This window comes from Rhinatrema bivittatum, chromosome 7, assembly GCF_901001135.1.
Source record: "Rhinatrema bivittatum chromosome 7, aRhiBiv1.1, whole genome shotgun sequence".
Lineage (NCBI taxonomy): Eukaryota > Metazoa > Chordata > Amphibia > Gymnophiona > Rhinatrematidae > Rhinatrema > Rhinatrema bivittatum.
The window spans coordinates 97550897-97574991 of record NC_042621.1 but is presented as its reverse complement, the minus strand read 5'-3'; the positions used below and the strand labels follow the sequence as shown (position 1 = coordinate 97574991).

Genomic DNA, 24095 nt, shown 5'->3' with positions numbered 1-24095 from the left:
AACCCTGGGCTAGACTCTTATACACAAAACACAAGATAGTTCTTTATTAGACAGCTTGAAGAGAGTCACCAGAGGTGACAGTAGTGAGACAGTCTGTAGTTGCAGTCTCAGGGACCTCGGCAGAGGGAGCCCTTCTCTCCTTGATGATGTCAGGAAGTTCCGCAGCAGGTCTCCCAACGAGGAGATACTGTGGATGAGATAGACTGAGAGTTAGAGTATTCACTAGGTGTTTGCTGCTGATATGTGATTCCACCAGGTATGTTGTAGAAGGTACAGGCACCGAGGCAGGGAGAGCAGGCACCTGAAATAAAGCAGAGGGCCCCCGAAGAGCAGGTACCCAGGTTAGCAGTTACCCCGTAGGGCAGAAAGAGAGCTTCCTGCGGCAGCACGGAAGCGGCAGAGTAGCGTAGACAGGAATGGATTTGAGTCCTTGCTAACTCAATGAGCTAGCAAATTAGTGAAGGTAATATATTTTATTTATTTATTTATTTATTTACTATTTTATTATACCGACTTTCTTGACAGAAATCAAATCAAACCAGTTTACAATTAACAATGTGTGATAGGAAGAGAGAATTCAAACACTGTGAACAAGAGCAAGGTTGTGAGAAAGAAAGTTACAATAAAACAGGGAGAATAAAACCTGGATCTGGAAAGGGGAGATAACTGAACAGCAGAGTATTTACAGTGAACAACAGAGTATTTACAGTGAAGCAAAATTGAGTCAATATAATGCAAATGTATAACAGAAGACAATAATAATATGGTGATGGATATGCGTGGGAAGTTTGCGGTTTCTTATTTTAATCCAATATATCCGGATGGCATGACGTCAGCATGAGAGAACGCCCTCAAGGTTCGCGCCAAGGGTGGTACAAAGACATGGATTGTGCGCGCGTGCACACCCTAGTAGGTACCTGGGAGGAGCAATGGCGGGAGGCTGCACCACAGCCGTTCTGGGGACGCCAGAGAGATCGGCTTGTAGACGTGGCAGTAGCCATCTTTCCTAGGTAAGCGGGAGGAGCCGTGAATAAGGTGAGGCAAATGGGGTGAAGCCATCTAGGACCGACGGACGCAACAGTACCCCCCTTCAAAGGGCATCCACGCTGTTTCCTACCAGGACTTGGTTTTTGAGGATGCAAATGATGGAAGTCCTGTAGCATCTCTTTATCCAGGATATTAGACATTGGTGTCCAAGATTTTTCTTCAGGGCCATACCCCTCCCATGACAGGAGGTATTCCCATACTCTGCCTCGTCTTCTCACACCGAGAACTGTGTCTACTTTGTATTCAAAGGCTTCTTCTGCATCTATAGGTGTAGCTTCAGGTATCTTGTTGGAGAACTCATTAAGGATCAATGGCTTCAATAGTGAGACGTGGAATGCATTGTGGATCTTTAAAGTAGATGGTAGCTTCAGACTGTAAATGAGATTGCCCAGTCATCATAGAATGGGAAATGGTCCAACGAAGCGAGGAGCGAAGTGAGCTGAAGGAAGTTTAAGTCTTAAATGCTTCATGGAAAGCCAGACTTTATCACCAGGCTTGAAGTCTGGAGCCTTGCAGTGATGAGCATCGTATTCTTTTTTTGCTCAAAGTCCTGCTTTAATAAGCATCTCTTTTGTCTGAGTCCAAAGTTGTTGGATATCTTTGGCAGTAGATTGAGCTGCCGGGGATGACACTGATAACGGAAGTGGCAGTGGTGCCAGTGGTAGTCGTTCATAGACCACTTCGAATGGTGTTGATGCAGTGGATGTTGCTGGATGAGAATTAATGGCAAATTCTGCCCAGGGCAACAGTTCACTCCAATCGTTCTGGCAAGTATTCACGTAGGCACGAATGAACTGCTTGAGAATCCTGTTCATCCTTTCTGTTTGTCCGTTGGATTGTGGATGGTATGCGGAGGTGAAATCGAGAGAAATATCAAACTTTTTACATAGTACCTTCCAGAAGTTAGCTGTGAATTGGGCTCCTCGATCAGAGACTATGTGCTTAGGCATGCCATGGAGGCGGAAGATGTGCATAATGAATAGCTTAGCGAGCTCCATGGCGGTGGGTAAGCCAGGGAGAGCCACAGAATAAGCCATCTTCGAGAACCGATTTACGGTTACCCAAATGGTGTTGTTTCCTCCTGAAGGTGGTAAATCTACCATGAAGTCTGTGGCAATATGTGTCCATGGTTCTTCTGGCACAGGCAAGGGTTGGAGTAGACCACATGGACGACCCGGTGGTGTCTTCTGTTTAGCACAGTTTGTGCAGGAGGCAACGTAGGAGAATATGTCTTCCTTCATGGTGGTGACAAAACAGGATTAGCAGCCAGATGTCCAAATAGTATCCTTTATTGTGTAGTAACACGAGTAAATGAACAATGCCCAACTCTGGCCGAGTTTCGCCCTCTTACAATGGGGCTACGTCAGGGGCTCAACTTGAATCATGTTATGATGAAAATCCAAGTCTTAAAAAAGACTATGCAACAAAGGTTATTGGAAAGGCTGATTAAACTCTTAATGACAGCGGTACCTCAGTTTCTCATTTCATGATCGATACAAGGGTTGCAAATATGCCGATATTCTTTGGTGTATTTATAACAGCAAACACGGGCGGCAGTATGGCTTTCCCTTGTTGACTCACAACTTTTTTCTGAGGTTCTTGGGTATGATAGTCTTTCCTGCAGGTACTGAGTGGGTAGCTGCCAATATGACCTTCTCAGGGTCAATGATGTGTTGCGGTTCTTCAGGTATGTCATCAGAGAGGAATGAGCGAGATAGAGTGTCAGCTCTGATATTCTTATCTCCAGGGCGGTTCTTGAGCACAAAGTTGAATCTGTTGAAAAACAGAGATTATCTTGCTTGTCTATGATTCAGGCGCTGTGTGTGGCAGAGGTACTCCAGATTCTTATGGTCTGTGAAGACCGTTACTTGATGTTGCACTCCTTCTAGCCAAGGGTACCATTCTTCGAATTCCATCTTTATAGCCAGAAGCTCCTTATCTCCTATTCCGTAATTTTTCTCAGCAGGAGAGAAGCGACGGGAGAAGAATGAGTATGGTTGTGGAACCTTTGAATCACCAGCCTGGCTTAATACAGCCCCTACGCCAACGTCTGAGGCATCAACCTCCACGATGAAAGGCTTGGAGGGGTCTGGGTGTCGAAGACATGGCTTGCTTGAAAAGGCATCTTTTAGTTTCTGGAATGCAGCTATAGCCTCTGGAAACCAATTAGCAACATTGGCACCTTTCTTTGTCATAGCTGTAAGCGGCACTGTAAGTGAAGAGTAATTCTTGATGAAGGTCCTGTAATAGTTGGTGAAACTTAAGAAGCATCTGAGAGCTTTTAACCCGGTGGGTTGCGCCCATTTCTTGATACTCTCCAGCTTCTGTGGGTCCATTTGGAAGCCTTGATTGGAAACGATGTAGCCTAAGAAAGGCACTGACTCCTTGTGAAATTCACATTTGGGTAGCTTGGCGTAGAGATGGTTCTCTCAGAGTCTCTGTAGTACTCTCTTAACATCCTCCAGATGAGTGGTCTTGTCTTGCGAGAATATCAATATGTCGTCCAAGTAAATAACAACACATTTATAGAGGAGACAGACAGCCGGGGCGTTGCACAGGCCGAAAGGCATCACTAAATATTCAAAGTGGCCGTCCCAAGTGTTGAAGGCCATCTTCCACTCATCGCCAGCTCGAATGCGAAGTAAATTGTAGGCTCCTTTCAGATCCAGTTTGGAAAAGATTTGAGCTCCTTGTAGTCTGTCAAATAGCTCCAAAATCAAAGGCAGGGGATAACGATCTTTTATTGTTATTTCATTGAGGCCCCTGTAATCGATACATGGACGTAATGTACTGTCCTTTTTGCCCACAATGAAAAAGTCTGCGCCAGCAGGGGACTTGGATGGTCTTATGAAGCCTTTTTGGAGATTCTCCTGAATATATTTGGACATGGCTTTATTTTTGGCCACGGACAGGGGGTACACCCTACCCTTGTGTGGCTCTGTATTAGGCTTCAGATTAATAACGCAGTCATAAGGGCTGTGAGTTGGAAGTACATCTGCAGCTTCTTTTGAAAAGAAATCTTGGAAAGATGCATATTGAGGAGGCAACCCCGGCATCACTGGGATAGTAGGCATACAGGGTAATGGAGCTACCTCCATCAGGCATTTATCATGGCAGTCTGGACCCCATCTTGACAGTTCCAGTGTAGCCCAATTTAATTGAGGCATATGCTGCTGCAGCCAAGGTAATCCCAGTACTATAGGGTGCATGGCCTTCTCTAAAACAAAGAAGGAGATGGTCTCAGAATGGAGGGCACCGGTCCATAGACACACTGGTTCGGTGCGTAGTGTTACTTTACCCGGTAAGGGCTCTCCATGGATGGATGAAAGAAGTAGTGGAGACTTCTTAGTGGAAGTGGGGATCTGAAGATGCTCCACTAATCATTGTAGAATGAAATTGCCTCCTGCCCCGGAGTCCACTAGGGCAAGAGTCTGGTACTCTAAGGGTCCGCAGATCAAGGACAAAATGGCGCCGGCCATACACCGTATGGCCGGCGCCATTTTGCTGTACGGCAAAACGATTCGAGTTTAGGAGGTCGTTCCCGGACCCCCGCTGGACTTTTGGCAAGTCCAGATGGCATGACATCAGCATGAGGGAACGCCCTCAAGGTTCGCGCCAAGGGTGGTACAAAGACGTGGGTTGCGCGCGTGTGCACACCCTAGTAGGTATCTGGGAGGAGCAATGGCCGGAGGCTGCACCATAGCCATTCTGGGGACGCCAGAGAGGTTGGCTTGTAGATGCAGCGGTAGCCATCTTTCCCAGGTAAGTGGGAGGAGCTGTGAATAAGGTGAGGCAAAGGGGGCGAAGCCATCTAGGACCGACGTAGGCAATATTGAGTTGCTGGGAAAGGAGTTTTAAAAAGCCACACGTGGGTGTTGGGTTATTTTTTTAGAAGCCAGGAGGAAAGGCAGATGTAGAGAAGCTCCTTGCCTGGCTGTCTGAGCAGCACCAGTTGAATCAGCAGATATTGGCACAGCCTCTCCAGCAACAAGTCGAGACCCAGGTACAGTTAATAATTTAATTGGTACAACAGGGCTCAATCTGATCTGTCCAGGTGGTAGGAACTGAGAGGGAAGGAGAGGGTGTATCTAGCCATTTTTTTTAATATTCTACTTGCTGGTACTTCAGAGTGGATTATATTGAGGTACTGGAGATATTTCCCTATCCCTAGAGGGCTTACAATCTAAGGGGGTTATTTTGTAAGCCTATCGCACGTGGAAAGTCCCTTTTCGTGGGCAATAGGTTGCCGGAGGCGGGGCGGAGTCGGGGCCGGAAAGGAAGGAGTTGGAGCGGCCAGGAGCTGGACACAGCGGTAAGGTAAGACCCGTTATCCCCGCCAATAGCACACCCAATAGCACCACCTTTCACGGTGGTGCTATTGGGTGCGAAAGCCGGCAGCGATCACACCACAGTAGTGTGATCGCTGCCGGCTTTTGCAGGCCTGCCCCCTCCCCGTTACTGCGGAATTCACTAAGCTGTGCGACATAGGAAAATCCAGGCCTAAGTTTGTACATGAGGCAATAGAGGGTAAAGTGACACTGGGACTTGAACCCTGGTCACCCCAGTTTGAAAGGCTGCTGCTCTAACCACTAGGCTGCTCCTCCACTCCAAAAAGGAACCATGACCTAGAAGCCTTTTTTAGTGACATTTGAAAACGTGGCAGAGGCGCATGCCTGGCTGGGGTCCCACTGGGCAATAAGACTGATTCTATATTGAGTGGAGAGGATCAAGCTTCTTACAGCGCATTATTAAACGACCAGGCCCAGGACTAAAAGGCGATTTTTGACCAGTTAGGATTAGGAAGCAGTTTGGGAATATTAGGTTTTCTCAATACATCGATCCAAGGATGATTGCACAACAGCTAAAAGATGTTGGAGGTGGTTAAGGCTGGAAGGAAAAATGGGAGAACAGATGGCAGAGATGGTGGTTCTGGAATAGTGGTTAAACATGATGCTCATAAGGATGCGGAAATGGATTAGCAGACAGGCTACAAGTACATTATCAGAGGTACTACCCTTTTCTGAAAGATTTATTGATGTGGAGATGATGCCAGAGAGATGGGGTAGAGTTGGGCCCAATGGAGGAATAGGGAGAGGAAGAAGAGGAAGGGAGGTGAGGGCATAGAAGAGAGAAAGCCAGGAGGTTCCTTTAAGAGCCTGGGGTTCCTCAGGCCAAACAATAATGCCTCTGTATCGCTCCATGGTGAGACTGCACTTTGAGTACTGTGTATAATTCTGGTCGCTGCATCTGAAAAAAGATATAGTTGCAATGGAGAAGGTACAGAGAAGGGCGACCAAAATGATAAACGTTTGAACACGGTCGCGGCGTGTTTAACTGAAACTTTGCACGGCATCGAAAGAACTGGGAAATGGGTTCACAAAAAAACAAAGAGAAAGAGACAAGACTCTAGCGTAGCTTATTGAGTTCATCTTGTAAGGGAAGTGCTGGTGGAGGGGTTATGACATTTAGCCCACGCCATCTCTGAAAGTTTGGCTAAATAACCAGGTTTTCAGTTCTTTTTTGAAGGATTTGCAGTCGATTATCGATCTTAGGTATTGAGGTAGGGTGTTCCATAAGTTTGGGCCTGCAATTGAGAAGGCTCTGTTTCTCGTACTCATGAGCTTCGCTGTTGGAAGTGATGGTATGTCGAGAAATTGTTTGCTTGCAGTTCTGGTGTGACGTTGAGGTTTGTGTTGATGGATCATGTTGCTGAGTGTGGTTTTCTCCGTTTTATATAAGGCGTTGTGCACCATAGTAAGGGTCTTGAATTCGATTCTTTGTTTGATTGGGAGCCAGTGAAGACTTTTTAGCACAGGGGTGATGTGTTCCGATTTTTTTTTTGCCTATTAGGACTCTGGCTGCGGCATTTTGTAGTAGCTGGAGAGGTTTTAGTGTAGATTTGGGAAGACCTAATAAAAGCGAGTTGCAGTAGTCAATGCTGTTGAAAATTAGTGATTGAAGAACTGTGCGGAATTCCTGATGGTGGAGAAGTGGCTTTAGATTTTTCAGGACGTGCAGTTTATAGAATCCTTCTTTGGACTGCAGCCTAAGGGAAATGTGTCTAGGAGAAGTGTGTGGTAATAGGGAGGGTAGTAGGGACTCTTAAGTATATGTGGAGATAGAGGTGAAAGTGAATAAAAACAACGGGGTAGATTTAAAAAAATGTGCATGCAGGCAAACATGTTCAAGTCCCAGTGTCACTTTACCCTCTATTGCCTCATGTACAAACTTAGGCCTGGATTTTCCTATGTCGCACAGCTTAGTGAATCCCGCGGTAATGGGGGGGGGGGCAGGCCTGCAAAAGCCGGCAGAGATCGCACCGCTGCGGTGTTATCCCTGCCGACTTTCGCACCCAATAGCACCACCGTGAAGGGTGGTGCTATTGGATGTGCTACTGGCGGGGATAACGGGTCTTACCTTACCGCCGTGTCCGCCTCATCGCCGCTCCAACTCCTCCCTTTCCGGCCCCGACTCCGCCCCACCTCCGGCAACCTATTGCATGTGAAAAGGGACTTTTCACGTGTGATAGGCTTACAAAATAACCCCCTTAGATTGTGCACCTTGCGCGCGCGCCAAGCTATGCTGCCTTCCTCCGTTTCCTCCCCCCTAGCCTGACCTTCCAACCCCTTCTCCTAACCTTCCCCCCCCAGCCCTACTCTAACCCCCCCCCCCCGACCTTTGTCTTACCTTTTGCGCCTGCCTCCGGACAGGCGCAAGTTACACGCTCCGCCAGCCTGCTGGCACGCGATCCTTCGACACAGCAGCAATGGATTTACGTGCGTAGGGCTTTTAAAATCCGGCCAAAGTTTATCTATTTATTCAATCTTAGTTTCCTTATTTCCACATTCTTCAACGCGAAGTACAAGAAATTACGTTCATAAGTATTCAATACATTTAAAATACATTAAAATCAAAACAAATAAAATATTTAAAATACATTAAAAACAAAACAATCAACACAGTGTAATAAACAAGAGCTGCAAATCAATCACTTCTGTTACGTTTTAGAATAAGCCTGCTGAAATAATGCTAACTTTTTATCTTTTTTTCAAAATTTCAAAAGATCTCCTTCAATCCGCAACTCAAATAGTAACGTATTCCACAGCAAGGGCGCTGCTATGGAATAGGCTTTTTCTCTGGTTTTATTTTGGCGAAATACAGTAAGGGAAGGAACTTAAAGAAGTTTCTGAGTGTCAAATCTCAGAGACCATGCTGGCTCATACCAATGTATTCTATCCAAAATTTTGGCTATACTAGACTCAGGATGTAGTCAGACCCTGATCAGGCTTTCATTGGAGGGTTCTAACATGAAGAATAGGGCCGATGTAATTTGGCTAAAGTGTGTGCATGGAGAAATTAAACAAGTATCCTAGTGCAAAAGTCCAAATGAAGGTAAAAGAGAAGGAGAGATGGATGAGAGTAGCTGTAACTAGGAATTTGCCATATCTGGTGGGATTGGGGAGGGAATGGGAGAACCTAAAGAGATCTGGAAAAACAGGACACTTAAGGGCCAATGTAATATCATACGCTTAGGCTAGTATACAGTCTAACCAGTGATTGGATGCACGTTTTGGATGCACTAGGTTAATACTCGATGGAATAGAAGATTAGTGCATCCAAAATGCATGTCTAAACTCATGTGTAGCTAATAGTGCTCATCACATGTAAATGCTATGTAGATGAGGCTATTAGCTATTACCCTCGATGCAAAAAATTGCCATGCGCCCAACGCGCACATTTTAACATGGGAAATTTAATGCTAGCCCTGGAGTTGGCGTTGTCTTTCCGCGCATCAAGGGCTCATTAAAAAACAAGAAATCCTGCTTTCTGTGGTTCCTCCTACTTAGTAACGTCATGATACTAAACAGGAGGAGCCAAAGAAAGCAGCATCATGAAAAGAAAAAGTCTTGACAACAGCCAGGTTAGGAAAACGGATGCTCAATTTATCAGCGTCCATTTTCCTAACCCGTGACTGTGTGTGGGTTACGAAAATGGATGTTCGTAAATTGGGCGTCCGTTTTCCTAACCCACGCACAGCTTCGTCTCCCGATCACCCGAATCCAAGGACGTGCTAGGGATGCACAATTGATCCCTTCCATGTCCTTTTTAGCGCAGCACCTCATTATCGTATTGCATCGGGTGCCCAGGAGACCTGGCTGTGCAAGCGTTAACAGGCGCCCAGTTTGGACGCACGTTTTTATGCTCGGCCTATTGTATCAGGCCCTCAGTCCTTACAAGTGCCCAAAGGAAATAGGCTGAAGAGGAGAAGAAGCAGGGGTTGGGGGAAATATTCCCTTTTGAACAGAAGGTGATTGTAGGTCACTGAAGCCCAGGAGCCAGTGTAGGAGGAAGAAGAAAAAGTGGATCTGCTTCAGAAAGAACGGGAGAGGAGGCCTTTAAGATGTTCAGGCAAGATTTCCTCATTTTGCAAGTGAACAGCGTAAAGATCCAGTGTTGAAAGAGATGTTTTCAAAAGTGGTGTTATGAGAAAGTGAATAAAGACCAGAATTTGGTACCCCTTTATTTTCTTGTCCAAGGTGGTTTATTGTACAAGAAAGGGATAGATGAAAGAAGAGGATAAGAGGACTTCCTATTGGTGTACCCCAGGTTTTCCAAAGGATTTGTTGGATATAGCGCATAACAATCATTTGGCAGGTCATCTAAGGGTAGCCAATACTATAGCCCATCTCTTGCGGCAATTTTTCTGGGCTGGGATCTATAAACAGGTGAAGCAATTTTGTGCATCTTCTCCAAAGTGCCAGTTAGTTGCTGAAAAAGGTGAGTCATGAGCTCCTTGTTGCGACCGCGGGACCTTCGAATCCTGTTGAGGGACGCAAAGGTGCGGTTGCCTGCTCCTGGGAGATAGTGAGCCCTTGGGCCATGGGACGGCTCAGGGAGGAGCCCCAAGTCGCACACCATGGGAGGTGAGCGAGTACAGGCACGGACAGAGCAGGAACAAGGCTGGACTGGACCAGGCAAGGTACGTCAGGAACTGGAATAAGGCAGGCTCAGCCCTCCGCTGGAACTACACGCACCAGTGAAACTCAGGAATGCAATGCTGGTCCCAGGAGTAGTCCTCCAGCCACTCGGTAGCCCTTCCAGACCCGCCGCTAGGGGACGACGAATGCGTGAGGCCAGATGGAGGCTGAGAACAGGAACAAGATGAGACATGCAACTGGAACAAAAGACTCAAGATACTTGGAAGACACGGACAAGAGTCAGTATACTTGGAGAACTCGGACTGAGGACTCAGATGAAGATTTGAAGACTCAGGGTGCTTGGAAGACTCATACGAGGACTTGGAAGACTTGGACGAGGACATGGAAGACCCAGATGAGGACTTGGAAGACTCAGGGTGCTTGGAAGACCCAGACTCGGAAGTCTCAGACGAGGTTTAGTGGAAGCTGAAAGATTTTCAACAGATGTGTGTGAGCTCTTGTAGGAGTTCACTGAAACTCTTTTCTCCTTCTCTCCCCTGGGTTCTGCTGGCTGGCAGGGCTTAAGTGGGTCAGAATCCAGAAGTCAGGCCAAGGGAGGACAAAGACACTGGACAAGACGAATAGGGCAAGGCAAGGCTGGATGAGGCAAGACTGGACAAGGAAGGCTGGAGGAGGCAAGGTTGGAGAGATGAAGCAGAATGACACAAGGCTGGATGAGGCAGGAATCAGGAACATAGGATAACTGGAACCAGGAACTCAAAGCAATATACACGGTTATGGCAGGAGACTCATTGTTGAGGCATAGAGGCAGTGTTCTGGGGAGCCTTATATAATGAGAGCCTGTGATGTCATCAAAGGGCCCATACTCGTGCCTATAGAGCCTCAAAGGGAAGCAAGATGACAATAGTGTGCTGGTGGCGTGTGATCTACATTGGAGGCTGGGAACTGCATGGTCATGGCGGCATCGGGTATGTGCAGCTGCTCGAGGGATCGACCCATGAGAATCTCAACATAAGTTGTTGCCTGGCGACCCTAGGAAATAAAAGTAAAATGTTTGAATTATACCATGGTGTGGATTGTGATTGGGGTGCATCTTGGCCACCAGTAACGAAAATAAGGAAAGAGATAGATCTGAGGGTCCAGGGTTCACAGAGGGGAATCCAAGGAGGGGTTTCCACATCCAGTTCGAGAGAGCATACACCCCCCACTGCCTCTAGCCGGGTCCACTTCACCATCTGCTCGACCCACATTGCTGAATCCTCAGATCTTGAAAGCACCCAAACTGTGTCAGAGGTTCTCAACATTTTGTGTGATTACCTGGTTACATATGCATAAAATGATTTATGTGCACAAAAAGGACTTTCTGTGCAGAAAGCATTTTTTGTGGACATAAATTATATTTTTTACGCAGAAAAACTGAACTGTGCATATAAACCATGTTTTCTGAGCATAAAATATGATTTATGCTATTCCATCATGTTTTGTGGTGCGCTAAGCTTTTTTGTGCACATTTTTTGGTTTGCTGGCATTTTTTACCTCCCGGTGCATTAGCATCCCATTAGCTTACTACACTGGGAATTGAAAAAAAAATTAGCTTGTGTGTTAAGAAACTGTGTGCTGAATTTTAGCACACAGATTTGTGTGATGAATTACAGCACACATATTTAATGCTCAACAATTACATCAGCCCCTAAGTTTGTACCTGAGGCAATGGAGGGGTGAAGTGACTTGCCCAAAGTCACAAGGAATGTCAGTGGGATTTTGTATAGTGGTAACTTAGTCAGATGACTCTGGTATTCAGAATTAACTGTGTAACCCCCTCATTTATCAAAATATATGTGAGTGAGTGAGTGAGAGAGAGAGAGAGAAAGAGAGAGAACCAGAACCTACCTATAATACCCTAACACTAGTTAGGTATGTATATCTCTATGGGAGGCCCACCTAGTAACTCGAGGTGAGATTTAGGTATTAGTGTAAGGGGTTAGAGGCCACTTTGACATTCAATGTGAGATGTACAAACAGAATAGTGCTCTCTTTCTCTCTCACCTGTGTATTTGTAATATTTTAACAATATCAAAAAAAGACAATTTGTTAAAAATTCTTTGTTAATATAATGCCATACAAATTCAACAATACCCACAAATCATTCACTCACCATTCATACTCATCAAAAAAACATTACAAAACACACATTTCACATTTTACAAATAACAAACCAATTAAAACACAATCTCTAATTATCCACTTCTTCTTTTCTTCTTCTTTTATGGTGGTGTAATCCTTTCAAACATTTTCCTTCCCATTGAAATCTTCTTCCCAACAAGAGACTCCTGTTTCACCACATGGTTTCATCAGGGGATGTAACATCTGCATCACATCGGATTACTTCACACCAGACCACCACTAATGTTCCAAGAGATTACTCATTTCAAATATTCATATCTAAAAAATACAAATATCCTTCACAATATTATTTCTCAAAAAACTCTATATATACCACTCCCATTTATTTAAATATAAATATACTCTCTGGTCACAATATATCACAAAATCAAACAATTAGTCCCAGACACCCCATACTTCTTACCTGAACAACAAACGTTTTCAACAGTTGTCACCAAGTATCAACAACGAATAACCTGGGATATTTCACAACACGATAACTAAAAAGAAAAAAACAACTTACAGACCAAAATAAACACATCTACTCTTCATACCTCCTATCAATAACCCCACTTACCAGCAAATTTTCTCAGCCTTAACTCCACATTTCCACAACTAGGAACAGATCTCCAACAATTTTTTCTACCCTCTTATTTCAAAATCACTATCAAGAAGCACAGTGGAGAAACCAGAGGTTATGAGAGGATCCAACACTGATAACCACTATTCCCTTAAAAATACAAAAACCCAACATACTACCACCAGAATATCGCACAACTTACCCAGTTCCAGTCACCATCAATTGAAATGATTCAAAAACGCCGTGGCTGCGCATACACCAAACCCACCCTATATATACTAACATTCAAACGACGTAAAATACGTCAAAAAGACTTTAAGAACCCAGACATTTAAACCTACAGCAGCATCAAAAAAGACATTTAAAGATGACGTCACCCACATATCAAACGTCAATGAACCTTTAAGAACCAAAAGATTCAAACACAACACAATGGCGCCAAAAAGGACATTTAAAAATGGCGTCACCCCTATCGCTGTCATTATAACTCATACAACAACCATTCTGAATATCAATGACCATCACCAGCAAAGTATTGTAAATAACATTGATTCCAAAGCTATCTCCAATGTAGAACCTCAAATATATCAAAGTATCCCAAAAAAGAGCTAATTATTTTCCATTCAATTAAATCACCAAAAAAACGAGGAAAAAAGAAAAAAGAAAAATATCATGAGGCTGTGCTCAAAAGGTGGCGCTCAAAACAATTTAATTTTAAAAAATTTTTTTGAGGTAAGACTGACCGTATCGGCAAGCCTGGCGACAAACCCCTTGAGTCATTTAACAGGGGTTGTCCGGACTTCTCATCATTTACAGTCAACCTTGAACACACTATTTTTTACTGTGCTTTTTTTATGATTTTTAAAGATTTTTTAAATTATTTTTTTTAAAATTTTTCAAAATGTTTGCAATGTTTTCAAAATGTTTTCAATAAAATATATAAATCCAGAGCAAATTATTTCTTTTAAACTCAGTCCAGAGAAATTATTTCCTGTATAAGGACAAGAAAATAAATACCCTCGACACCCAGCCGATGTTTCGCTACTGCTTCATCAGGAGCGCGTATTGTCTTTACATATCTCCCGTCAGTATTTATTTTACCGGGAGCATACTGACATCCTTCTTGCCCAGATAGTAGTTTTTAGAATTGGCTTGTAATGTCTCCCGCCAATAATTGTTTCTCGGGGAGATGTCCGCTAAAATTCAAAAGCGGTCTAATTCTCCTGCGTCCGCCAATTTTCGGCGGTGTCTCTTCTCATACAGAGTAAGCTGTATGAGAATCCGGAAGTAAGCTGAGACGGTGTATGTCCACAATGAAGGATACTTCTGGGCAATTATGAGAAGAGACACCGCCGAAAATTGGCGGATGCAGGAGAATTAGACCGCTTTTGAATTTTAGCGGACATCTCCCCGAGAAACAATTATTGGCGGGAGACATTACAAGCCAATTCTAAAAACTACTATCTGGGCAAGAAGGATGTCAGTATGCTCCCGGTAAAATAAGTACTGACGGGAGATATGTAAAGACAATACGCGCTCCTGATGAAGCAGTAGCGAAACATCGGCTGGGTGTCGAGGGTATTTATTTTCTTGTCCTTATACAGGAAATAATTTCTCTGGACTGAGTTTAAAAGAAATAATTTGCTCTGGATTTATATATTTTATTGAAAACATTTTGAAAACATTGCAAACATTTTGAAAAATTTAAAAAAAATAATTTAAAAAATCTTTAAAAATCATAAAAAAAGCACAGTAAAAAATAGTGTGTTCAAGGTTGACTGTAAATGACGAGAAGTCCGGACAACCCCTGTTAAATGACTCAAGGGGTTTGTCGCCAGGCTTGCCGATACGGTCAGTCTTACCTCAAAAATTTTTTTTTAAATTAAATTGTTTTGAGCGCCACCTTTTGAGCACAGCCTCATGATATTTTTCTTTTTTCCTCGTTTTTTTGGTGAACCTCAAATATAAACATTCCATTCAATGTCTAAATTAAGTCCTTTTGGTTCAACAGTATCCACTGAAAAATAAGTCGCTGTTCCTTTCTCAACTATTGTAATGAGACATCACCTCCACGTGGTAACTGTACTCTATTGAGAACACAAAATCGTAGCTCACTCAAATTGTGTTGCATTTTTCGCCAATGATGTACAAGGGGTGCGTTCTCTTTCTGTCTATGTATACTACTAAGATGTTCCCCAATCCTTACCTTTATAGATCTTTTAGTCTGACCTATATAAAATAGATCACATGGACATACAATTAGATATATAACTTGATCCGTGTTACAATCAAAATCACCCTGCAGAATATACTCTCTTCCCAACGCTGGAACAAATACGGATTTACACACAGAAACATTTGAGCATACGCTACATTTACCACATACCAAACATTAAATAGAGCTCAAGCTACTATTGTTTATTAATTAATAGCAGTCTATGGATTTTTCCTCTAGGAACTTATCCAAACCTTTTTTAAACCCAGTTACACTAACTGCTGTAACCACATCTTCTGGCAATGAATTCCAGAGCTTAACTATGCGCTGAGTGAAAAATAATTTTCTTTGATTCGTTTTAAATGAGCTACTTGCTAACTTCATGGAGTACCTCTGGTCCTTCTATTATCTGAGAGAGTAAATAACTGATTTACATTAACTTTTTCAAGTCCTCAAAAGAATGCTCTTCTTCTGAACCCTTCCTTGTGTTCTTCAACACGCTCAGGCTTCACATCCACAGAAACCCTCAGAATCATTCTAATTACTTCAACAGGTTGCAAGTCTCAGTGGCCTTCACTTTCTACTCCAGGCCCCACCCTACCCTGCCCCGACTGATGGGAATCTCCGCCCCCTCCTCAATAAATCCAAAACAGGAACTCCTCCCAAGCACTTGTGGAAGCCCCTTTTATAACTTCCTCCCCACCCATTCTCTTTTGTGCGAGGGAGCTCCTTGTCAATCTGCTCCTTGTGCACACCTCTGGAACACCCCCCACTCTGGAAGGTTCCTCATTTTAACTAATACATCATTACCCTTGATAGTGAGGCCTGAGTTGCCTTACATTTGGATGGTGGGGGGCACTATGCCCTATAATCATTTTACTATTTTGGAAGCTGGACGAGTAGGGGATGAGTCTTGTTGGTCTTGCAGTTCTATTTTTTTTTTTAACTTGTGTTGAATTTATCCGGTTTAGTTTAAAGGTATCGGCACGTACCCCGATAACATTAACTGAGTATATCAGAGGCATGGCTATAATTATCTGGGTAAGACTACTCAGATAATTTTAGCCTTGTCCCACTTGATAGTTGGCTAACATTATTCTAGTAGCTTTACCCAGAAAACTCTGCTGTTTGCCGGCCTACTGAATATGGACTTGTATAGTTATTTTACCAAATGCTGTACTCAGAATCTGAACACACATCTTTCATAAGATTCCTGCTGTTTGGGTGTGCAGTATGCCTCAGATCTCTAGAGCCCTTTATTCTAATCTTTTTTTTTTATTCTTTGATGAATTGTACAATACTGTAAATACACCGACTGCATCTACATTTTGTACAGTCAGTTCTCTCACAAAACAATTTAATGTAACTGGAATTTTGAAGGTCTGACAAACCTCTATGAAAAGAAATGCCTGTTAGCAATAGTCCCAGATTTAGGTATAGGCAACTGCCTAGGGCACCAGATTTTGAAGGCACCAAACATCCAGACCAAACGGGGCCTGCTTCTGCTTGTGCTGGGACCATTTGCAGGCACAGCTTCGAAGGGATGCCACCATGGCACTTTGTCTGTAGGCACCAAAATCTTAAATCCTACCCTGATTAGCAGCAAAAGCTTTACTGAATCTCTGGAAACTGGATTCAAATCTTGGGCAAATCTGAAGCAGCTCCACTGTGGGTTTTAAGCTTTGCTGAATTTGATTCTGTTTTGGATTTTCCTACGTCCATGGGGAACAATTTTGCAAGTTTTTTCTGGTGGATGAAGAGGAGATTTTCCCAGTGAACATAAACAGGACTGGATTTCTTCTGGTTTGATTTCAACATTGAGTAACTCACATTACCACTCTACAGGACTCCACTTCCAGGTTAAACGTGTGTGTGTGCCTATCGGTTTCCTGCTCCAGGGGGTTGACATCTCAATTGAAACAGGTCTCCGCACTATGGGGTAGATTTTCAGAGCCCTGCTCGCCTAAATCCGCCCAAAACCGGGCGGATTTACGCGAGCAGGGCCCTGCGCGCCGGTGAGCCTATTTTACATAGGCTCACCGGCGCGCGCACAACCCCGGGACTCGCGTAAGTCCCGGGGTTTTCGGAGTGGGCGTGTCGGGAGGCGTGTCGGGGGGCGGGGCCGGATTGCGCGGCGTTTCGGGGGCGTGCCGGCAGCGTTTTGGGGGCGGGTACGGGGGCGTGGCTACGCCCCGGGGCGGTCCGGGGGCGTGGCCTCGCCCTCCGTACCCGCCCCCAGGTCGCGGCCCGGCGCGCAGGGGTCCCGCTCGCGCGCGGGGATTTACGCCTCCCTCTGGGAGGCGTAAATCCCCCGACAAAGGTAGGATCGGGGTTTAGACAGGGCCGGGCGGGTGGGTTAGGTAGGGGAAGGGAGGGGAAGGTGAGGGGAGGGCAAAGGAAAGTTCCCTTCTAGGCCGCTCCGATTTCGGAGCGGCCTAGGAGGGAACGGGGGTAGGCTGCGCGGCTCGGCGCGCGCAGGCTATACGAAATCTATAGCCTTGCGCGCGCCGATCCAGGATTTTAGCCGATACGCGCGACTATGCGCGTATCTACTAAAATCCAGCGTACTTTTGTTTGCGCCTGGAGCGCAAACAAAAGTAGGCTGTTCGCGCTCGTTTGAAAATCTACCCCTATGAGCTTTCATTCCCGACTACCCAAGGATTTCTCTCAAATCATTCAGCTTAACCACTGCAGCAAAACTGCTCAGTTGTGCCCCATACACCAAGACTCCTAAAATCGCACAATTTTGGACCCTGAGTTTAGCCACTAGGTGGTGTTGTCGCCCAGTGACTGGGCCTACTTTTCCTCTCCCCATGCAGGTGACATTAATGCTATGAAGCATGCCCGGTAGGAGCCTTCCTGGGAAAGAGAGAACTCAACTTGGTAATTAAATATGGGTCCTCTGCATGGCAGCATTGCCATTGAACTGGCTCAAAATGCGAATCTTCAATAAAATGTTTTCCAGGCAATTTGTGAATTTCAGATCTGGTGGCGGTTTCAACCTGCTTTCCTGCCACCTTCCTCTTTCTTAAAATTCTGTTCAAGTTCATTCAAGTACTATTTGTTATTTTAAAAACGAAAAGATACAAATTCAATAAAACTGTGGTTTGCTGGTTTTTTTTTTCCCTAAAGGTTTTTAAACTTCTGGAGCCAAAGGCACATTTTGCCCACCGCAAGATGGCCGCCATCCTACCCAGCTGACCTGCAGCTCAGGTTACTGGAGTTGCTGTTGTAGTCTCTTCCTATTTCTGTCCAGTAAACACTGGCAGCTCTTTCTACTGACTCATTACCGGCTGCCAGCCTCCTCCTTCCTTCAAGATCACTCAGCCTGCTGCACGCCAGTAAGGCACTAAAAACTTTCTGAGCTGAAAGTTTCCCACTGAGCCTGGGGACTCCTCCAGTCTCAGGTGCTGAGAGAGCTGCAACGGTGACGCGTCCAGGGAGGAAAACCCCCAAACCATATCCAAGCTGGGAAAGGGGGACTGACTGGGTCTCAGCCTTTTCTTCCCTGGCACCGGGTCACCTCCGCCTCTGAAGTGCCTTGCTCTCCCTCTCTCTTCTGCTGTGCTTCAGCCACTTGCCCTCTCTGGTGGCCACGCTGCCATGGCACTGTTGCAGTGCCGGGTGCAGTACCTGGATGATACCGACCCCTTCGTGTGCACCAACTTCCCGGAACCGCGCAGACCGCTGGTGTGCAGCTTGCAGGAGCATTCTCCCCTGACAGAGCAGCTCCCCGGGCTACAGCAGCTGCTGCAAGCACCGCTCAAGGTAGGAAGTGGCGTACGTTTATCATCCCACCTTTCTGGGGCAGTTAGCCTCAGCTTCTCGTTCTTCCTCTCGGGTATTAATCCACATGTCCTTCCCTTCCTAGATTTGTTTCCTGCCCCCCCTCCCCTCCTTTATGGCTTTGTATATGTATCCGAGTGGTCCTTGTATGGGGTGGAGGGCTGATGTCAAACAGCACAGCGACACCCTGATTTACTTAATTTTAGAAAGATGAGAGTGGCTAACTAGAAAGGGCCTCTAGAAAATGTCAGCACTTTTATCTCGGCAATGGCATAAAAATCATAACACAGAAGCATCCTCTTCATGAATTTGTTATACCTGCCAATTTAATTATTGAAAATTATTTTTTTGCTGGTATTGTTGTCACCTGAATTATGAAAAGGAATGTTTGTTAGCATTGTTGCTTTAAGATAGGTTTTCCTTTTTAGAAACTTGGAGTTCTTTTTGTTATTATTAGTTGCAGTAACCATCTAAACAAAATAAGTTTGCCCATCCTGATTACTCTAGTCATCACTACCGGTCCGTGAATAAACTTTAATTTGCATGGGTGGTATTCATGTAGCCTGAGCATTCGGTCTGGGGTGGGAGGAACAGGCAATATAAAAAGAGAGAGAGAGAAAAAAAAGGAAATCTGTCCGAAATTGTATTTTGCTTGCCCAGCTGGATCAGTTTCGGATAGTCCCTTCATTGGTTGACCTAAAAGTGGGTCCATTTTAAATATCTGCCTGGAAGGCGTACATTGCTAATTCATATCTCTGTGCACAGCAAACAGCTATTTCCTCCATGGTTTGGGGTGTGGCATGTGCCAAGAGAACTCTTCTTCCTTCCCTTGTACTATGCCAGCATCTTGCAGTGCTTAGCAGTAGGGATGTGCATGTTTCTGTAGGTTTGCCCAATCGTTTGAGAGAACCTTTTTCTTTTTGGATTGGTTATTTCTTCCTGCTCGCTCATTTCAAAAGGGCCTTCACTGAGCTACATTCATAACATCCAGGGGCTTTCCTATCTCCCTTCTACTCAGCCCAGCTATTGTGGTGACAGTTCTTGGCCCAGGGGGGCCACAAACTGCAGCTCCCTCTGGAACTTGTGGATCCCCTCTGGAACTTGTGGATCCCCTCTGGAACTTGTGGACCCCCAAGCCAGCCATCAGGTGTCGCCATTGCGCAATGACTGAAGCTCTCCCTTTCCCCTGGGGGTTGTGAATGCTCACTCCACAGCATCCTCATCCCTGGCTGGCCCGGGAAGCAAACCCACGCCCTCTGCATGACAGTGGGTAGCACTGCTACTGAGCTACTGGGCAGATCCACCTTTAAAGAAAAAAATGTTTTTAAAGAAAATCTGTATATATGGCAATATCTATTTCAACTCTGAGAGACCTAAAGCAGATTTATTTGAATTGGCAGATTTACTTTAGTTTTTCCCCACAAATGTGCTGAAAAAATTTAATAGATTTTCCCCTGCAGACTTAAGGAAATTGCAAACTCTGATGAAGCGGGCTGAAATCTGCCTGGTGTGAGTGTGACTTTGAACTGTTTGCAAATTTTACGTGTACATCAATCCACTGCACCTACACTGTTATTTTCTCTGCTAGCTGCATGCCAATGTTCTATGCCCAGGAGACAACCAAAGGTCAATGCCTCTGTCAGAAGTTTGTCCTCTAAAATTTGCAGGTTAGAAAATGGCTTATTGTGAAAATCTATCTGAAAGCTCTCTGGTGTAGTGAAATTTTCTTTTTCAAGGGCTGAATGTTGTAAGGAAGTCTCCGGGTGAGGTCATGAGGTCATACTGTATGTGTTCACTACACTCTCATGTTTTCATAGTGTGCTCATAATTGACTCACAATCTAGTCATAATTCTTCTACAAGATTTTTCAAGATAGGCCCACAAATTGCAGACATGCCCTTCTTAATCAGATCATTGTCATTTTTACCCCAGTTTCCTGGCTTTTTGTTATCAGTGATCTGAAATAAACATTAACATGGGGGTGAAAATCCAGATTATGATTTGTTGGTAGCAATTATTTTTCACGTCAGTGGTTTTATTTTATTTTTTTTAAAGATCATTCGTGCTGTGGTCATTGCCCTTCTCCTACAGCAGTGATGCCCAAACCTGTCCCGAGGGACCCCCAGCCAGTCGGGTTTATCTCGTGCATATTCGTTGTGGATATCCTGAACAACCCGACTGGCTGGGATTCCCCCAGGACAGGTTAGGGAATTTCTATCTGACAGCATTTCTATTGAGAAGCAGTTTAACGAGTTCAGTAATGCAATAGCATTTGTTTTTTTCTATGTTGTGTTTCTGCTGTTTTCCTGAAGAGGGCACAGTATGAAATGTTTACAAGCCATGTGTCGTAACATTACCTAGCAACGCTGCCATGTCCTGTTACATGTAAGGGGGGAAAAATAATAATATAACCTGTTGCCGTCTCTCGTGATCATGCTATGCAGTAAGCTGGTCATGCCTGAGCAAGCATGTCATGTGCCTCTTTTGCAGCCAGTTCGCCACTCGGCTCGCTTGCATTGGCATTGCATTACTAACAGACAGTGATTATGGGCCCAGGACGTGCAGTCGTACTGCATGGCAAGTGAGATATTGTGAGAACAAGATATTGTGAGAACAAATTTCAGTGGCATCAGGAGATGCCACTGAAATTTAATTCAACAGCTGTCAATAAGCTGATCGGCCTAAACTATGCCACGTGAAACTAGTGTTGATGGAATGCGACTGATTTGGTGGATGACCAGACGAGATGAAACCCAAAGAACATGAAACATAAAAACTAAGTCTGAAGCAAGACTAACACCAGTAGATCTGTTTAAGGAGCGTGTCCGGGGTTTAAACTTCCCCAAAATAAGTGTGGGGAAAAACTTCAGAAGCCATACGTGCCACAAGACGGTAAGGTCCATACCATTCGGTTGATGCCAGTTGTATTCTGAAAAGCTTGACACTAGAATGGATCCTTACTTGGGAAAAGTAAATAGCCTAAGCGAAGCTGCTGTCTTGTGTGGTTTGTCCGAGGACTGAGATGGGGTAGTGCCAGCTGTAGGTAACCTACCAGAGTCATAATTTTATGGACGGGGATCGCTTGTAGAGCTGGAGAGAAGGAGCAGGATTCTAAGCGTCGGAGGAGGCACAGAACAACAAGACAACGGTGAACAAAAGTGGATGCAAAGTATTTCACGCATGCAAGAACAGGGCCATTTTGTTAGAGAGTGCGCAAGGAAGGGCAGGAGGACACGAGAAACCTATCGACGACGGACGGCATTCAAGGCTGCGATAACTTCATGACATGCAGTGCTCTCAACAGAAGTTTCCCGACACTCTGATCATCCCTCGATTCCGGAGCAACTAAAGAAAAATAATAGTGACATCAAGCGAGTCACAATGGCAAATGCCAGATAGGACAATCGTGTTGGCAGCTGAGAAAGGCGGAAAGCTAAGTGAATTTGTGTGCCAAGGGCACCATACTTGTACTGGGGAGTAAGCATGGAGTGTAACTAATTCAGAGCAAGAAAACAAATATTTTCAACTTTTTATGAGCATCACATTTGTGATGAGGCTGGGAACATGCTCATCAAGACAGAGGCAAGGATGCGTGTTCCTTGTAATGACGATTGCCAGGACAAAGGACTTAGAAAAGGTACAGAGAAGGGTGACCAAGGTGCTATAGAGAATGGAACAGCTCCCCTATGAGGAAATGCTAAAGAGGTTAGGACTTTTCAGTTTGGAGAAGAGACGGCTGAGGTCTATAAAACTAAATGGAATGAATAAACAGTCAGTTGTTTACGCTTTTGAAAAGTACAAAGACCATGAAGTTACTCGGCAATACATTTAAAACTGAAAAGAGAAAATATATTTTTTTACTCAACGCATAATTAAGCTCTGGAATTCATTGTTGGGGGGGATGTGGTGAAAGCTATTAGTTGTGCTGCATTTAAAAAAGGTTTGGACAAGTTCCTGGAGGAAAAGTCCGTTAACCATTATTAAGGTGGAGTTGCAGAAATCCATTGCTTATTCTTGGGATAAGCAGCTTGGAATCTATCTACCCCTTAGGATCCTGCCAGGTAGTTGTGACTTGGATTGGTCACTGTTGGAAAAAGGATACTGGGCTTGATGGACCCTTGGTCTGACCCAGTATGGCAAGTCTTATGTTCTTATGAAGACCATGAGGCGAAGCAGGACCTATGTGTAGCGAGGACAAGAAAGAGCACTTAGGCATCTGGCATGCAAACAAGGCCAGGATTCAGCAAAATGTCCAAGATGCAAGCTGTGAGAGGACTGAATTGCCAAGCAATGAAGCTGCCCACATGCAACGAGTGTTTGACAGGCAAGCCAAATAGGGCTGCTTAACTTTCATAAATGAACATTCCAGACAAAACCGGTGGGGCAGATTCACTCATCGATTTGTGGTAGACACACAACAAGTTTTATCATTGTCATACCTCTTAATGCCTACAAAAAAGGTGCATCGGTGCCTGAACTGCAATTTCTGCATTATGTGTGAACCAGAAACGAATACCTAACACTCATGCTCTTAGATTCTTCTTTCTCACCGCCATCTCCTGCTTCCCTTCCATATTTTCACTGCTTTTCTTTCCCCCCTGCTCTTAACACCCTCAGGACTGTGTGTGATCTAGCTTTTCCTCCCTATGCCGCTCTGCCGTTCTTCCATCTCCTCGTGACTATTGATGCCCTTCTGTTCTTCATCTCACAAATGAGGACTATTTTACAACATAGGTTTTGTGTAGCAGTCACTGCTGCTCAAGGATTTTGTTGTGCAGAACATTTAAAATGACAGAATAATTAAAATTTGTATTCCTTAACTAGTCAGTGTCTGAAGTTTTGTCCCCATCACTGTTCTCTCTCTGTGTATTTCCTTTTTTTCTCTTGAAACTTCTTTGCTCTTGTCTTACTGTTTCCTGCCATCTGTTCCTCCTCTGTCTTTGGTTTCTTATTCCCCAAACTAATCATCCTCCGTTGTCCTCCTCTCTCCACCACCGCACTTCAACGTTCCTACACAATCTCTCATTTCTTTCCTCTTTCCATCCCATACCTCCGCAGTCTCTTCTCTCTGCTTCTTTCCTCAGTTATCTTGGGCTCTTCATACTCTCTTTACCTCTTCCCTGCTGCCTCTCCCTTCCTGGCATCTTTCTCCTGCAGTCTTTTGCCCTTACTTCCATCCTCTTTCCCAGTATTCTCTCCATCGCCTCCACCCTTCTTTCCTGTACATATGCCTTTTTCATTGGTAGCTCAAGGCAAGTTACATTCAGGTCCTGTCGGTATTTCCGAGTCCCCAGGGAGATCACAGTCCAAGGGCCTGGGTTTACTAAGGCTTTTCTGCTATTCTGTGACTGCGGGGAAAAATGGT

The 24095-nt window shown here is 44.7% G+C and overlaps 1 protein-coding gene and 1 long non-coding RNA gene across 3 annotated transcripts in view; one reads left to right on the top strand and one right to left on the bottom strand.

Annotated features, from left to right (window-relative positions):
• Positions 1-12084: 12084 nt before the first annotated feature.
• Positions 12085-18822, bottom strand: LOC115095293. The gene is made up of 3 exons (XR_003857741.1): positions 18743-18822; positions 12574-12649; positions 12085-12428 (listed from the first exon to the last, which is right to left on the bottom strand). It is a non-coding gene; the product is annotated as an uncharacterized LOC115095293 (long non-coding RNA).
• The window catches only part of FHOD1 (formin homology 2 domain containing 1), a 302110-nt gene continuing 296134 nt past the window's right edge, over positions 18120-24095 (top strand). Inside the window, exon 1 of one of the 2 annotated variants that reach the window (XM_029608780.1) lies at positions 18120-18712. In XM_029608780.1, the coding sequence (XP_029464640.1) occupies positions 18548-18712 (165 nt within the window). In that variant the 5' untranslated portion in view covers positions 18120-18547. The remainder of the gene's footprint in view (positions 18713-24095) is intronic. The other variant, XM_029608781.1, reaches the window with a different exon arrangement.